The sequence below is a fragment of the Lathamus discolor genome, chromosome 2 (genome assembly GCF_037157495.1).
Source record: "Lathamus discolor isolate bLatDis1 chromosome 2, bLatDis1.hap1, whole genome shotgun sequence".
NCBI classification, from domain to species: domain Eukaryota; kingdom Metazoa; phylum Chordata; class Aves; order Psittaciformes; family Psittacidae; genus Lathamus; species Lathamus discolor.
In genome coordinates, this window is record NC_088885.1 from 98,273,912 (window position 1) to 98,291,165 (window position 17,254).

The 17,254-nt window shown below is 40.8% G+C and overlaps 1 protein-coding gene across 3 annotated transcripts in view; it reads right to left on the reverse strand.

Moving 5' to 3' along the window:
- The window catches only part of CARMIL1 (capping protein regulator and myosin 1 linker 1), a 205,774-nt gene that overhangs the window by 21,835 nt on the left and 166,685 nt on the right, over positions 1-17,254 (reverse strand). For all 3 annotated transcript variants that reach the window (XM_065667848.1, XM_065667849.1, XM_065667850.1), the window contains 2 exons: positions 1,218-1,284; positions 712-908 (listed from right to left, as the gene is read on the reverse strand). In XM_065667848.1, coding sequence (XP_065523920.1) covers positions 712-908; positions 1,218-1,284 — 264 coding nt within the window. The remainder of the gene's footprint in view (positions 1-711; positions 909-1,217; positions 1,285-17,254) is intronic.

Consider the following 17,254-nt stretch of genomic DNA (forward strand, 5'->3'; position numbering starts at 1 on the left):
ATGAGATAGCTCTGTAACTCCTCCAGATCTGTCCTTACATACCCTGAGGACATACCATCACAGAAATAAATCTTTATTGATGTGGTATGCCAAGGAAATGGAACTGTGGGAACTCCTCACACATATTCCTGGGTTCACACCAATGCCTTTTGTAGACACAGTGCTCTTCTGTTTTGCTTTTCTAAGGCAGGCTCCAGCATGAAAAGCAGATCTGTGACTGTAGATTTGCTGGCCCAAACACCATCTTTAGTTAAGGAGCTGTGGGAAGCTGGGTGTCACAGAGTAGCTCCTCTGAGAGCTGACAGAAATAAGAATTCACGCCAAGTTACCACGTCTTAATGCAGGCAGAAAAAAGGATTAAGGCTTAACAAAACCTTGCAGTATAATTGAAAAGTCTCATGATATTTTGTGCATTTCCTGTGAAAGCTCCAACTACCTCCAGAAACTGCTTCCACGTAAAACCAAAACCAAATTGAGACAGGATAAATCATATCCTGGTTTTAGGCTGTGTCAAACAAGACAAAAAGCTTGTAATAGGGATTGCTCACTGAAAGACATGAATACCAGAAGAAAAATTAAGTAGCTGCTTATGGCTTTTAAAACTTTAACAGGGGACTTTAAACACTTTAACTCATTACACTGCAAGACCTGACTCATGGCAAAAAGCAACCAACAGATGACATCGTCAGCAATATTTTAATGTGGACTCACTGCTGCTTGGCTCGGCTGTTGCTTTTTATTCCTTTTGGGCCTTAATTTTGTGAAGTGTTCCAGTTTTCTCCCTTCTTCTGAGGGTAACTCTGAAATGAATCCAGAAGTCCGTTTGTCCGGCCTGCTGGAAGGAAATGGTGGGTCTTCTATATGGATAGGTACTTCTTCCAGTGCTTTATCTAGATCAAACTCCATTTCTAAGAGAAATCAAAACTTTCTAATTAGATTTAGCATGCTATTTAAAACAAAAGACAATGCCATTCCTCTCTTTTTTGGTAAATAGTTATAAACACATTTAAAGAACTCACGTTTGTGAGCAGACAGAACACCGTGAGCAAATATTTACTACCAAGTACACCAGCAGAGTCACAGAGCAAAGCAACCAGTGTGGGCCTCAAATGCAATCCAGAGAGAGGGAGAGTCACCTGCGCTTTTCAATCAAGAGCTACCTAGAAGAATCTCAGGCAAGCAAGGAAGCGAAAAGGTTTTAAGAAATTCTCACTTACCAAAAGCTCTGGACACTGGGCGGAGCATTCTACTGTGGATGCTTTTCCTTTTTGATTTAGGAGTCATCTATCAACATAAAGCAAAACAAAAATTACTCCAGCAGACAGAATAAGTGACAAAACACCTTTTCTTTTTTATCCAACAAATCAGTTCTTCAAGCATGCACGTAATTACAAGATACGGTTAGGTTTAACACCGGGGGGAATGTTTTCTTTTCCCCCTCCCCTTCTCCAATGTGCAGAACTTTTTTCTAAATTACCATTTTGTTCAACTCATTTTGAACAGAATCAGGGAGATAAGTTTATTGTTCCCATTAAAACCACAAGCTGTACACAGGATGGTCATTTGATGCGGCCCAAGCATTAACTCATTGATTCCCAACTGTAAAACGAGGGAACTATTAAAACCTCACCTCTGCATTTCAGATCATGAAGCACAGAAAATGGAATTACTTTGTCCAGTACTGCACAGTTAATGACAGCAACAGGGACAGTTTCCTCCTTGTTCTGGCTTTTAATTTTTGATACAAAATACGCTTCCTCGGTTTATTTGTTAGTGACAAGTGATTAAAATTCAGCTGCAGACACCGCCACACAGCTCACTAAACTTTCCTAGCAAAATGCAGTCTTGGAGCACACAGACCTTCTTCAAACAGCAAAAATACTGCGTCAGTGTTAGCAGTATCTCCAGCAAACACATGACTTTGGACATGCTGAGAATAGGTGGAAAGTTACCTCGACACAGAGCCAATGTAGTTCCTGAAAGTTATGTGCTATTATTCTTCTCATGTTCACATTCCCAGAAGAAAAGAAGTATTTTGCCTTAAGAGCACGAATACCCAAGACTTCAGACCTGAGTTTTGTTATTTTGGGGGGAAAAAATTGCCCTTATTTTCTTGCCTGCACTCTTCTGAAGGTTTGCATGGCAAGAAAGACAGGTTTGCTACATGTGTCACCAATTCCAAACCTCCTAACCTCAGCACTGTAACACTTCCAACCAAAAAGTTGATTTCAGGGTTTCTAAAGAGTCACTTTAAAATGACTCAGCTCTGCAAAGATGGGCTCCTTTTGTGGTACATGCTGGCTTTAGTGACGATCCATATACTTGCTAGACTTAAAGCCTCATGGCTTCAAACCTGGACTGTCTGTCAGTAAGCTGCTATAGCTCAAAACTCATTAACAGAATTGTTAATTAAGTTCAGTAGTATCAATTGTATATGAGCCAGAAAAGATACAGTTGGCATTGACATTTCAGACAAATCATGAACTATTAAGAAAAACATATGTTAGTTTTCACGTATGGAAAGTTCAGTGCACAGACTTACATGTACTGAATTCATATTCCCATCCAAAGTAGTCAGGAGGATTATTATGCCACTATTCACATGCTCAGGATTATGACAGATTTTCATAGCAGGAAAGTTATTACTCATCTTCTGAAGACCAGAAAAGGACTTGAAGACTATAGAGAGTGAATAGTGATAGCATTGTCTGCACAACAGAGCTCTGTTTTTATTGCCATGCATACCGCTGGGGTAAAAAGAGACAGGTTTCCACTTCCACATTTGACAAGCATCAGCAAATGATACAATTTCAAGACCAACCAGGAAATAGCTTGCCACCTGAGCTGACTTACCCTGAAACTAATGAGGAAGAAAAAGGTCAAACATTACTTTCAGGGTTACCAATGAATTAAATGCAGTGGATCTGATGGCAAGTGGCTGGAGAGGTGCTGAACTTTTTCAGCCAGAATTGCAGTGGGTTGTGCAACTGATAGGCAGCTTGACAACATCTGAGCTGCACACCTCAACAGCTGCCAATCTATCACCCAAACCTGAAACAACCACAGGCATCCACACCTCATGTAAGGAAATGTTGAAGCCGTTCAGCATTTGGGGAACAGCAATTAGGAGTCACCATCAGTAGTCCCTGGTTTTATTTCCAGCCATAGCCCATTTCTCTTGTTAATGTTTACTTGCAAGCATTTTGGTCTGCTGGCCACTTTTTTGGGTGGTGCAACTGAAGATTACATCTAGTAGGATAATGAAGCAACTCATGCACTAGAGAAGGTCAGAAAGTAGGGCAGAAAACAAGGCTGATAGGAAACCTCAAATCACTCAGTAACTTCACAGCCAGTATTCAGAGTGCTCCTGGATGAAGACAGGCAAACTGAGAGCTGCATAGGCCCAGGGCAGTAATGCAAAACAACACAGGGCAAATTCTGAGGTTCCTGTGTAGCGATTTAAGTGCTCCAAGACATCCCTAAACAGCCAGGAACACAATGATTTCATCTTCCTTCCCAAACAAGAAAATGCCCCCAGATGACCCTGCAGAGCTTGGGTTGATGCCCATAAGCTGGTTGCTGGACCACTGTTGTAATTTACTGTCAGATTGGCATGATCCATCAGCAGCTTGGTTGCTGGGAATAAAGGCAGAGGGATAGAGATGCCTCCCATTTGCTTTAACAGCATGAATAACAGCTATACATACACTTTTATTTGAAAAACTTCTGTTTTCTAGCCTGTTTAGAAAGTGCACAGATGAAAGGCTTCTTGCCAAGTGAACTTTCTAGATCACACACAGAGCAAAATGGGTCAAAGCATTAAATAGGCCAGTGTGCTCTTTTTACAAAATATTAGACTTAATCTCAGCTTAATATTTCCGCACAGTATGCTACAGCAGCACAGCACATGTCATTACTAGAGGAGATAGCTGAACTCTTAGAAAGAGATCCCTGCTTCTCCCCAGCCTTAGACCCATTTCCCACAGTTCATGGAAGCAGTTCAGGTTTGGCAGATGCATACCTTCTGCTTTCCCATTTCTGACCACACAAGCACAATGTATCTCTCCTGCCTTATGTTTCACTCATGGCCTTTACTGTTAGTATCAACCTCCCCTCCTTCACTTCTTCCGCATCTTTCATCGGTCTTCCATTTTAGCACACCACCTTCTGAACTTCCTTGCACTTCTGTGAGCATACTGTAGGCTGCCTGGCAGAACAGATAAAGAGACTAACTGCATCTCTGAGTCCTGGGAGATGCTCTTTGAAGTCTGTGCCACTGGGATCTCTGGAGGTGGCTCCACAAAGGAACCCTTCTGCAGGAGACAGGAGCCAGAAGATCTCCATCATGCCCAAATAAGGGCTTATTTAGAGTTAGACATTCTCACATGTCCCACCCAACTTTAAACTGCCAGGATCTCTCGCCATGATCACTGTCTCAGGTTCCTCTCTGCTGACTCCCTTACAAAACTATCTGGGTTCTCCTGAGGTTTTTCTTTTGAATTATGTTATCAACTGTAGAAGAACACTAGTATCTTGGGAATTCAAAACAACAAACAAAACTGCTCTGAGTGCTAGAAAGCAATGTGCTTATAGCAGCAGGTTCTCTGATACTCCACATTCTCTTATTATACTGATGATTGAAATTACTCTCAGTGCTAAGGGATATGATCATTTCCACGTTTTAATCCTCCTCATCCAAAGTAATTTATATTCAATTCTATTAAATACAGGGATGCTCTGGGACCCTCCTGTCACTTCCCTTTCAAAAGTTTTCAAGCAAACTAATGCACAATTTCCTCCTCCATCTTGAAATTCAGCTCCCTTCAACTCTCCTTCCTGCAGAAACACTAATGGCTAAGGGTGACAGCACAAAAAGGTGAGAACAGGAGTCAAAAGCTCAAGGTGATTCAAGTAGACAAAGGAAACACAACTGACCAAACTGGGTTAACCCCTGACATCTCTTCCAACCTAATGGCAAAAAAGCCATAGTTTATGCCCATTTTTAAGTCATTCTTTCATTAAGCTGGATGATGCTTATCAACAGATTTTCTTTCTGAGCAGCAATATTTGTGCTTATGTATCCAATACCAGCACTCTGCTTTGGTTTGGTCTTAAAGCCAAGGGATGCTTTAAATTCAGATGGTACGCTAAGCTGAACCTTTCTGTAAAATCCAGTCTCATCCCTGAACTGCTGCCTATTTCATTTGTAGGTGCAGATGGATGGCACTACAGTCTCCCAGGAGATTTACAAGGCAGTACAGAGGCAAATGGAGCACAAAAACGTAAATCAGTAGGCCAGAAACAGCAGAGCTAAAAAAATACTTACACTTGTACAGCAGAGAGTCTCCATGCAGCAAAAAAGAAAGGAAAAAGAATATGAATGGGGAAGACAAAGCAACAGCAGTTCTCAGGAAAGGAGGCAAAACCAGAGTCACCAAAATAAAGAAAATTAAAGCCGAAACACTTAGAAATCTTAGCAGGAAAGGTGACATGCAAGAATGAGGCAAAAATCCCTTGCATCTGGAGGGCTATACACTTCATTTTTCTGTGTTTTTTCTATCCTGGGACAAATTCAGGTTTTCAGATGCTTGTTTCCAACACATGGCACTCACTGATGGTGCCAACCTGCCACCTACTGTCCCAGCGTACTGTGATTTTTATTTTCCTGGCATCAGGAGTGAGAAAAACCCTGTAAATCTGTTATTTCCTAGTCTGAAGGAAGCTTCTGAATTAAAAATCTGCAGTTTTTTATGGAAAGCAGGAAAGAGAGGAAAACAAAACAAAGCTTCACTCAAAAGAATAAAAAGGGATGCAAGTGTGTACTCTTAAGGTTTATATAAACTTAATCCAAAGCAACAGTATTTCTCATTCTTATAGTGAGGCTTAGAGGTGCAGGCTCTCAGGCACTTTTGGCATATTATAAGAAAGTCAGCCCATTAATAGAGCACAACCTTTCCTCTCCCCTTAAAAAAATTAAAAGAAAGGAAGCAGCACAGTCATCATACGAAAGGAAGCAATGCCATATCCCATCTCTTGTGTGGCATGTAACCAGTCATGCCCTTCCTTAACTTAGAGTAATAAAAATCAATTATTATAAATGTAGTTTTGTCTCCCAAGTTGAATGGCAACTACTGCTGTAACAACACTGCTGGTATTAGCAGTGTGTTTGTGGCAGAAATCAACAGCTGCGGTGCGGATTAAACTCCAAGGCAAGGAAGTGCTGCATTTTCAAATGGATATTGAACTGGAATTTAATTATCGGCAAAGAAAACAGACTGTGCATAACATGAAGTTCAGAATGTAATTGTTGAGGGGATATTAAGGTCAGTTTTAAAATGCTTCGACATTTTCAACAATAATCACAGAATCACAGAATCACAGAATCCCAAGGGTTGGAAGGGACCTAAAAAGATCATCTAGTCCAACCCCCCTGCAAGAGCAGGGTAACCTACAGTACATCACACAGGAACTTGTCCAGGCGGGCCTTGAATATCTCCAGTGTAGGAGACTCCACAACCCCCCTGGGCAACCTGTTCCAGTGGTCTGTCACTCTTACAGTAAAGAAGTTCTTCCTGATGTTAACGTGGAACTTCCTATGCTCCAGTTTACACCCATTGCCCCTTGTCCTATCACTGGATATCACTGAAAAAAGCCTAGCTCCATCTTCCTGACACCTACCCTTTACATATTTGTAAACATTGATGAGGTTGATCCACTTGTCACAGTTCATACACCTAAGGTTAACTGTAGATAAATTTTTAAGCTATCATGGGCCATCTTTGAACAGCAAGAACAGTGCTCTTGCACACAGCTCCACTTCCTCTATTTTCCTACTGTCCTCAGGGGTTTGGTTTGATTGGTTTTTGTTTGTTTGGGGTATCCTTTGTTTGTTTTTTAATTTTATTTTCTTTTACCTTCAGAAACTTTGGTTTTATGTAGTTGTTCTCAGCTAACAGCGGCTCAGGCAACCCTCCTCATTACTATCATTTTTGTATGCTGTCCACACACACATACACTCTTACTCCGCTTCCCTGCCAGAACCCATCTTCTCCCTTCTCTTGCCTATCTTCTGTAATATTCACTAGGTCTGCCCTGAGGTTGCTGGAGAGATTGCAGAATCCACTGAGAAACATCTTAAAATAAATTTCCAGCACATTGCAAAAATAATCTGCATCACGGTTTCTCTCTCAGACAGCATCCATGTGTTCTGTGTATTTAATTCAGGCGTAGGAAAATTACTTACATTATACAAGCAGCTGGAAAGATGATTAGGACCAAAGTGCAAAGTGATACATATATAACAGGAAGCAATCCCAGGATTTGGGGGAGATTACAGTCTATGGTCCTGATCCATCGAGGGCTTACGGGTACTCCTACTTTCTACACTTTAGTGATCTCACCTAAGTGAGTGTGACTACAGCTTGTGGGTGGGGGTAAGGAGGGAGAAGGAGGAGAGGGAGGCACACAGCAGGCAACAGGTTAGACAAGTAAGCACCACCAAGCAAAGCAAAGCCTAAGGGACTTGCCTGAAGTCACCACGGAATCTGGCTGCTCTGCAGATGCCAGTCTTCAGACCCTTGAGGTACCACAGAACACGAGGCCACCCAACCCTTCCCTTCCCTTGCACTAAGTATAACTGCAAAATAAAGTGGTCTGCCTCCCAGTGTACACAGGCCATTGCTAAAGACAAAACACCAACCCACAACCAGAAATCCCAACCGAATTCACCCGAGCAGAACCAAATCAGGGAATCATAACCATGTGCCGATGTGCGAAATGGGAATGAGCTGTCAGAAAAAATATTTGGAAGGATTCTTCCAGGACATTTTAAACCAGTGCTAAATTGTTTCAGCTCTATGTGTTTTATGGGGTAAGAAAGAGGAATAAGAAAACATAGCATTTTATCACAAGTGCTGCTATTTTGTTTTGCTGTAATCAGTCCTGACCTGTAAAACTGCCATGACACCATTTCAGTCAGTTGAACTTCTTCTAGTCTCCTACCTTTGACAGGCGTGTTACACATCTGTTGTCTCATTAAAATAAATAATAATAAAATTATTAACAATAAATCAACTTCGGGTATTCTTTATAAATCAGAGCAGTAAATTGACCAACCTTGCCTTTTTGCATATTAATCTTTGGACACACAGCTGTCTCATCATCTGTATAGAAAGCATCAGAAACAAGATAGCTGCTATTGCTTACTTCAGCTACTGAAGATTTTATAATGTGATTTGCAGGGTAAAACCCTCAGCATGGCTTGCAGAAATTTAGCTATGTACTTCCCACTAGCAGCAGTGGTAACCTGAATCACCGTCCTTAGAGTTCCCCTTAAGCGGCACTGTCCTTGGAAAGTTAAACACAATGCTAAAATCCATGACAGCTAATGGAGTATTTTAGAGGGGACAGGAGATCAAAGCCACTGACATCCTTTAGAAGTGAAGGCCAAGCTGCAACAGGCTGCTATGTGTTGATGCAGCTGTCCTGAATGTAGCAGCTATACATTTTCACAGCAGCAGAAAATCTAGTCCTGATCCCTTCTATTTCAGAGTTCTGTCCTCTGTATGGAAATACTATATATAAATATATATATTGTGAATAAATATGGCACACCAATAATCCATACTTGAATTTAAGGGGTATGCTTGTTTATTTCCTTCCCTTGCTCAAGAGAATGAGCTGTGGTTCAGAATTAATTCAATTAGTCTCATCTAAAGCAGCCTGACCTTTAGACTACTTTGTACAGCAACATTTTCTGAGAGAAAAGGAGTAGCACTGCAGTAAGATAAGCTAAACAGATTTGCCCTTAAGCTCGTTTCATTTTACTAGCCAAGAAATCTTTGCTTTTCTGCTTGCTGAGATGTGGCTCATGTAATCTGCAATATTTCACCAACTATTACAATATATTATTTTAATAAATAATTCTGCTGTTGCATCTTTCAAGTCATGTAAAATTCCTGCTAATTAATATTCCTGCATATAAATATCCAAAGCTTTTATTATGAAAAGTAAAAAATTAGATGCATGAATTAAACTGAGTAGTTCCTAAAACCACTAAACTGAATAATTTATTTCATGTTCTGAATTAGTATCCTGCAAGGAACTCTGCCTGCAACTACCACTTGCAAGAAAAAAAGCAATTCTCTATGTCATCAGTTCTGTTTTCTACTTGCTCATGAAGAGGCTAGCAGCATCTTCTACAGCAGCTGGGCCTTAAGATGAGCAAAAAGGATGCTTCCAACTAATTTATTCTAGTTAAAAAATAAGTGTAGAACAAACAGCTGCTGCAGGTCAGGTGGCACAAACTATCTCTTTAAGCCACCACAACCTTCTTGCTTGTGGTTGTTCATTACCTTCAGCCGGCAAACGGTGGTGCAAAAATTGCTTTGTTCATGAGCCAAACTTCTATATAGTAAGAAGAACATGTTCTTAAACTCAGCAAATACAGAGGGGTGCACAACTGTCTCGGATATTCTTTGGCAATTCATTAAAGACGGCCACCATACGTATCTGGTAACCCAGGGCAATAACATCATTAAAGCAAGTTTGAGGCAAGGCAGTCATGAATGGAAGCATTCAAAGACACACGGGACAGGGCTTTAAGCAATCTGATTTAGTGGAAGATGTCCCTGCCCAAAGCAGGGGGTAAACTAGATGATTTTTAAAGATCCCTTTCACCTTAAACCCTTCTATGATTTCATGAATGGGGACTGTGCTATCTGCCTGCTGTAGAGATTCCCAGGACTCAGAACCAACTGCATGTCTGCTTCCTTCAGACAACCTGGAGTGAACAGCTACCAAAAGGATAAGTAGAAATCCAAGCCAAACAAACAAACAAACAAAAAAATCAGTCATCTTCCCACCATCATCAGACCTTTTGGGGGCAGATGACGCATCACTTGCACTGAAGCAGTGACATTTCAAAGGAGAAATGCTACAGGGAGATGCATCACAGTCAAGCAGACACAGTTTACCCTGGATGGGGAAAACTCAGTACTTAAGGTGCTGCTCTTCTGTTCTTTTCTCATTTAAATTTATTTCAGACAACTTTCCAGCATGCACAGCAGATCTTTGTATCCATCAGACCTTGTGAACATAAAAAAAAAAACCCAACCTGCAACCTTCTGAACTTTCAAGTCCTGTCAGGAACTATTAAAACCAGGAAATATCTTGATAGGCAACAAGTAAATATTCTAAGACCCTACATGGGAAACAGAAATACCTGAGTAGAGTATTTAAATTTTGTGTCTAAAACGACCTAACAGAAGAGGTCAATCATAATTACCCAAGACAGGATAGCAAAACTCAAAGGTTGGTCTATGGAGTGCCAGCACCTAAGTGTGATACATGATTTAAATAATGCTGCTTGGTCAGACAGGCATGAGGCAGCACATGAGCCTAGGAAGGACATCAACATCATGAAAGAAAAGGAAGATGCCTACTCCACAAGCAGGACTGCTTGCCCATGAGTGTATAATCAAGTGCTGGCTGGTAACAAGGCACTGGATGCTGCCATTTCTCAGACAGTATGGACACAAACTTTCCCCGGGGCATCTAAATACCATAGTATTGGTCATCAAATCTCACCCTTGGTATGAGATTTGGTACTGGAAATGACCCATGGCTAAAACGTACAAGATGGAAAAGAGGTTCTGACCAGCCTTGACTGAAACTACCCTGACACTTCAATCACTTTGTCTATCTTGCTTATTCCTTTAAGTTTTCTTTAACATGTGCTCACTGAAGACTTTTTTTCACCAGTTCAAGTGCTTTTAGTTTCAGATCAGTACTCCAATCCTGTCACTACTGACCTCAAAAATTCACAGTAATTTGATCTTTACTCACATGAAGTAAGATCTTACTGCAGAGATACACCCACCACTTTGCAATGAGGCTTTAGCTGACCTGAATAACATAGAGGAGTCTGTTTACTTCTAAGTTTTCCTCTAATCTGAGAGAGCTGTTTTGAGAGGAAGCTTGATAGATTTGCGAATAGGATTGCATGATGCAGTTGTCAGTGATAGCACAGATAAGATTTTATGACTCAGAAGCTGTCTTCTACATTTATGGCACTATGTATGCTTGATTTTATGTATTTACTTAAAATTCCTATTCAAGTATCCCTGCTCATCCTAACCTCCTTTTCCTTGACAAAACATAGCAAAATCTAATGGTAATCTACATCCACTTGCCGTAACACAGACTTCCACTCCCCTCTTCCTATAAGCACTATGCTTTATCCCTGAAATATGAGGTATTGATTTTGCAGAGCAAAAAATGACAAGCTTTCTATTCTTCTGGGTGAACTGAGAACCATAAAGTGCACTTAGTGCATAAGACAGACTCGTGCATATGCTATTTTCAGCAGGCTCTCCATGTTTCAGAGTAAATAAGACTCCCCCATACAGTACAGATAAGTAACTTGTGCCAAGTTATTCGAGACACTGCAAGAACCAAAAAGCAGTAGAAACACCACGCAACCTATATAGAAAACTCTTTAAGCACTTGAGATAGTCAACTTGCCAGATATTAATTGAATCAAGAAGCATTATAGCTGCAGACAGATGTGTGTTACAGAAACAGCACTATTTCAGGTTATTCTCCTGCTGTTTGTGGTTGTCCTTCTGCCAAAGATTACAGAATCTAGACTTTGTAACAACTCCAAAGGAGCTCTTGCTAATCTGCTGTGGGAATTTGTGAGTAGGCTGTTATAAAACAGAGGCTGTCGAAAGATGAATTCTGTATCCATTTCTGCTGAACATCAACTGATTCCATAGCTCTGCTGGCAAAGGGGATAACAAAATGCCCCCTGATCCAGACTGTGTAAAGGGTCTTTGTCCTCAAAACCCGTTAGCTTTACCTGAAGCAGGTAAGTGATCCTTGCTGCTGGCTTTGTGGATGAGTGCTGACAGTGAACCAGGTAGGGATAGTCACCTCTCTCATCTGGGTGTCCAGCTACAGCCTGGAACAGCTTGCTGGTGTCTGACGGGGTGACTCTACCTGCAGCCTAGGTATTCAAATGCTTGCTAGCAGTGGTGAATGGTGGGACTGAGCAGCCAGGGGTCCCACCAACTGTAGACTGCATAGCTACATGTTCAAGACCTTTCTGTTTGCCACAGACTAATGTCATAGTAGTAAACTCCCTCTTAAAACCACTGCAGGGAAGTTAAACTCGCAAGGTCAGCGTTTCAGTGAGTGCTTTGTAACTGAGCTCTCCTTTCAACGTGGCTTTTTCACAACATGTGAAATAAAATGACAGAAAATCAGTAAGGCAACTACTGCCACACAGGATGTAACTGCTTTAGTCTAGCTATAGATATTGCTGACCAAGAAAACTGGATGGTGCTCTATCTATATTGACTCATGGATGGTGGCAAATGCCCTGTGGGGGTGGTTGCAGCAAAGGAAGCAGAGCAACTGGCAACGCAGAGGTAAACCCATCTGGCCTACTGCATTGTGGCAAGAATGCAGAACGTGGTGCTGAAGGTATGCCATGTAAATGCTCACGTACATTTTAGAGGGATGGCACATTGACTAAGATATCTGTCTGTAGATATCGGACAGGAAACATGGTGGTGATGAACTGGGAGGTACTGGAAAATGTAGGACCTGGGCATGATGTTGATGGTATAGAATAAGGGGTGGATACTGTCCTGGTTTTGGCTGGGATAGAGTTAATTTTCTTCTTAGTAACTGGTACAGTGCTTGGCTACAGTGGTTTGGATTTAGGATGAGAATAATGTTGATGACACACTGATGTTTCATTTGTTGATGAGCAGTACTTACACCAAGTCAAGGACTTTTCTGCTCTTCATACCACCTCACCACCAAGTGGGCTGGGGGACACAAGAAGCTGGGAGGGGATACAGCTAGGACAGCTGACCCCAACTGACCAAAGGGATATTCCACATCATATGATGTCATGCTGAACAATAAAACTGGGGGGAGCTGGCTGGGGTATGGCAACCCACTTCTCAGGGCCTGGCTGGGTATCGCTCAGTGGGTAGTGAGCAATAGCATTGTGCATCACTTGTCTTGTGTATTTTTTTATCATTTTCCCTTTCTTTTCTATTCTATTAAACTGTCTTCCTCTCAGCCCAAGGTTCTACCTTTTTTCTGATTCTCTCCCCATACCACTGTGGGGGAGCAGGAGAATGGCAGTGTGCTCCTGATACAGAAGTACCACCATATAAACAGAATACCCATCAGCTGCACTTCACAATTCTCATTCTAACCTAAGCAGAAAACAGTCTCCTATTTTACACTACTTTTTTTTTTTTTTAAGATAGCATGTAGTGCTTAAGATAGCACGTAGTGCTTTAACTAGAAGCAATTTATTACAGTCTTTACTTCATATTGTGCAAATAATATACCCTAGATTTTCAGAGACAGCTTTGAACTCTAAGAAATCTCAGTTGGTTTAAGGAAAACATACTATATATCAATTATCCATCACCTCCTTACACTCAGAGACCAAGATAAAGACACTGAAAGCCAGGTTTCTCTTAAAGTGTTCCAGCTGGGAATATGTAACCCTCATAAGCCTGAAAGCAACTGCACTTTGTAGTCTACATGTGTAACAGGCATTGAACACACACAGATAAGGACCTCCAAGGGCAGGGAGGATGCTGCAAAACTATATATAGGAATCCAGGAATAGATAGGTAACATATATTCACAATTAAAATTGATATAATCATAATCCTGACGGTGAGGCTAACATATAAACACACAACTTACAAATAAACAGGGTATTTGCAGGTTCTGCAAAACTGTCACACTGGCTCTCTTTATCTCTTACTTTCTCAGCCATAGCACTGCATGCGTAGGGAAGGGCTTAGGGAGCACACTGGCACTGTGCTGTGCCCCTCCTGGTGATACTTGCATGAACTGTCCTGGTTTGGGGTGAGTCACAAATATTACTGGACTCCCATTGAAGTAGACTTGTTCACATGCCTGTGATGGAGCCTTTTCAGAAGCCAAGAATACTCTCGCATACCATAATGCCAATTCCTAGCTTTCCACAGAATGCTGTATTTACTACACATCAAAGGCCCATTTCTGCTAATGCATACAAGAGAGAAACTCAAGTGTCACAATCAATTTAATCCAGCATTCATCCAGGCTGCTGCCTTTGCCTTCATCCCTGCCTGCCTGTTCTTGCCGCTCAGGATTTGTTTTGTGAACTCAACCAGGGGACTAGTCTGGCTGTAAACTAACCTGGGAAAGAAATCCTCCATAAAAAGCTCAATTTTCAGCTGAACCAACTCCCACGCTCAGTTTATAGTAAGGCTGTGAGAACACCAGTGCAGGTGTGAGGGTGTAGGCAAGAAAGAGTGAACTGTGTACAGGGGAAAGTAGAAATGCTCTTTTCAGCACGAACAATGATTTTTCCTGGATTAAGCTTTATTTATAGCACAGGAGAACACAGGGAATCCAACAGGAACTAGGGTTTTACTGCAGTACGTGTTCAGTCTTTCATCCAACAAGCTGACTATCTGTGCCTGAGACAATTCTGCTGCAGCTAAATAGCAACAAGAATCAGATGTGGAAGTGCTTCAGGGCATACCAGAGAATATCTGCTTTATTTTAATTTCCTAGAGTACCAGTGCACATGTAAATGAGTCTGTACCATGATTTTCTCCTTCCTGCAGTGAAAGCAACTCAAGGGGTTTCTGTTGTTTTAATTCTATTTTGTTTTGGATGAGGGAGTAGGGAGAGAAAGCTTTCAGGTGGTACTTTGTGAGTTTTATTTAAAATACAAAATAAATTCAATTCTGGTGTGGTGAGGGAAATTTCTCCCTTTTCTCTGAAAACACAGAGGTTCACATACTCCTTGTCTTTCAGAACCCATGGGTTCATAAGTCTTCACCTCAATACTGGACTAACCTGCTAAATCTTTGATAATGGCTAGTTAGAACATTCCCAGGGAAAAAAACATACACAACCAAACTACAAGTGTTCTGCTACTTCTGCAAATTTCCTTCTCCACTGTACAAGTGAAATCTATTGTTCAATAAAGACTAAAACATTAATATATTGCTCATAGCCTATAAAAAAAAAAAAACAAAACACCACCAAACAAAACCAACAACTTTCCTCCATTGAAGTGAACCATTTCTATGGTTAAAATTAGAAATAGATGAGAAATGGCCCAGATTCAGCATTCATCACAGGCAGTCATTTTCTATTAGCTACAAGCATTTTTGCAAACATGTAATATACCATCCAAGCATTTCAATCTGATACTGAAAGGCCTTAAAGAAGATTTATAAGCAGACTGGTGTATTACAACCTACAATTCCTTTATGTGTTTCAAACAATTTCCTACCATACCTCTTCATAGTGCAAATAACTTCTGCTTTGCTCTAAAAATGATACTTACGGATGCTGTATGCTTGTTACTATCTACAGCGATGAAATTATACTGCTGAAATGGATATTTGAAAGATGATGAGTACATAGATTTTTAGTAAAAACCTATTTCTCTTAGAACTTTTATTTAAATAGCTACTCTGCTCTTGTGTTAGCACTCTGAAAGCCAAACAAACATTTCAACAGCTAATTAAAAAACAAAAAGCCTTGGAAAATAATTGTTAAACACAATCTAACAAAGATGCTTTTTTTGGTGGGAAATTGAGCACTATTTAGTATCTCTTACTTCTGCAAAGAACTAACAGCTGTGACAGGATAAAGTACTACTTTACGCAAAATTAAATCAATTAGTATCTACCTAATCAATTACACATACCAAGATACATGATATTCAATCTCAGCAAAAAAAGGATGCTTTATTTAAAGTCAGTTTTAAAATGTATGTATTAATTTAGAATGTGTCACACTTGTCATAAAAAATTTAGAGAAACCATCCTATTTGATGAAGTTAATTCATGACTGAGTCTAAGCTCTGAAAATCAGGACATGATTCTTCCTTTAATCTGAGAACCGTGAGTAATCTTCTACATAAAGATTTTTCTTTCAATCTTACTTGCACACAACTTTCATCTAATGACTTATTACCATCAATGCAGCTTTAATTAAACGTAGACAACTAAGCTGTAGATTAGAGAAGCATCAATTTATTGTACTGCAGCTCAGGGAGGTGTCAACTCTCGAGTTCATAATGTTCCAGCTATTGCGTCCTACACTGGACCACTCAGTCGCTCCCAACGTTCTTCAGAGCTCATTTAACAGACTCGCAAATTCTGGTATGACTGACAAACTTTTCATATTATGGGCTCTTAGGTCACCGTTAAAGGCTGGATGAGAACCTATCTGTAGTTAAAAGCTAATAAGCTTTAACTGCACACCTGGTGTGTGGTTAAGTCCTAATTCCCACAACAAAAAAATACTAGAAATAACATTTTTAAGTCTCTTATTTCACTGCTGCATTTAATGGGCCCATTTATGATAGTTCATTCTGTCTCATCTGTGTTGTTTATACATATCACACTATGAAGTGGATGGATGGCAACCCTACTCTGACTCAGAAATCCTCCAAGCCACAGCTATTCTGCACCCGGCTTCGGAATAGGTGGATAAGCTGTGGAATGCATAAATCATAGAATCATAGAATAGTTAGGGTTGGAAAGGACCTTAAGGATCATCAAGTTCCAACCCCCCTGACATGGGCAGGGACACCTCACACTAAACCATCTCACTCAAGGCTCTGTCCAACCTGTCTTTGAATACCGCCAGGGACGGAGCATTCACAACTTCCTTGGGCAACCCATTCCAGTGCCTCACCACCCTCACAGTAAATAATTTCTTCCTTATATCCAATCTAAACTTCCCCTGTTTAAGTTTTAACCCGTTACCCCTTGTCCTATCACTACAGTCCCTGACGAAGAGTCCCTCCCCAGGATCCCTATAGCCCCCCTTCAGACACTGGAAGGCTGCTATGAGGTCTCCAAGCAGCCTTCTCTAAATGCCTGTTTCTTTGCTCTGTCACCAGCACCAGATTCAGATCGCCATGCTGCCAGTCAAAGTTTTATAAACAAACTTTCCTGCCTTCCCCTTTCAATCTGCATATAAGACCAAATAGCTCATAAGCATTTTATTTCAAATACATCTACCTCATTCACAGTCATTCACCTAGCTACAGTGCTGTATAATCTACCTGTAACCACAGAATCAAAACTGAACCGGGATCCATTTTTCCCCACATTGTTCAAATACACCTTCAAGGGAGGCTGGTAAATAACAACATGCTGTTGTATACCCTGCCTCAGTTAAAATACTAGTCCTTGACTGG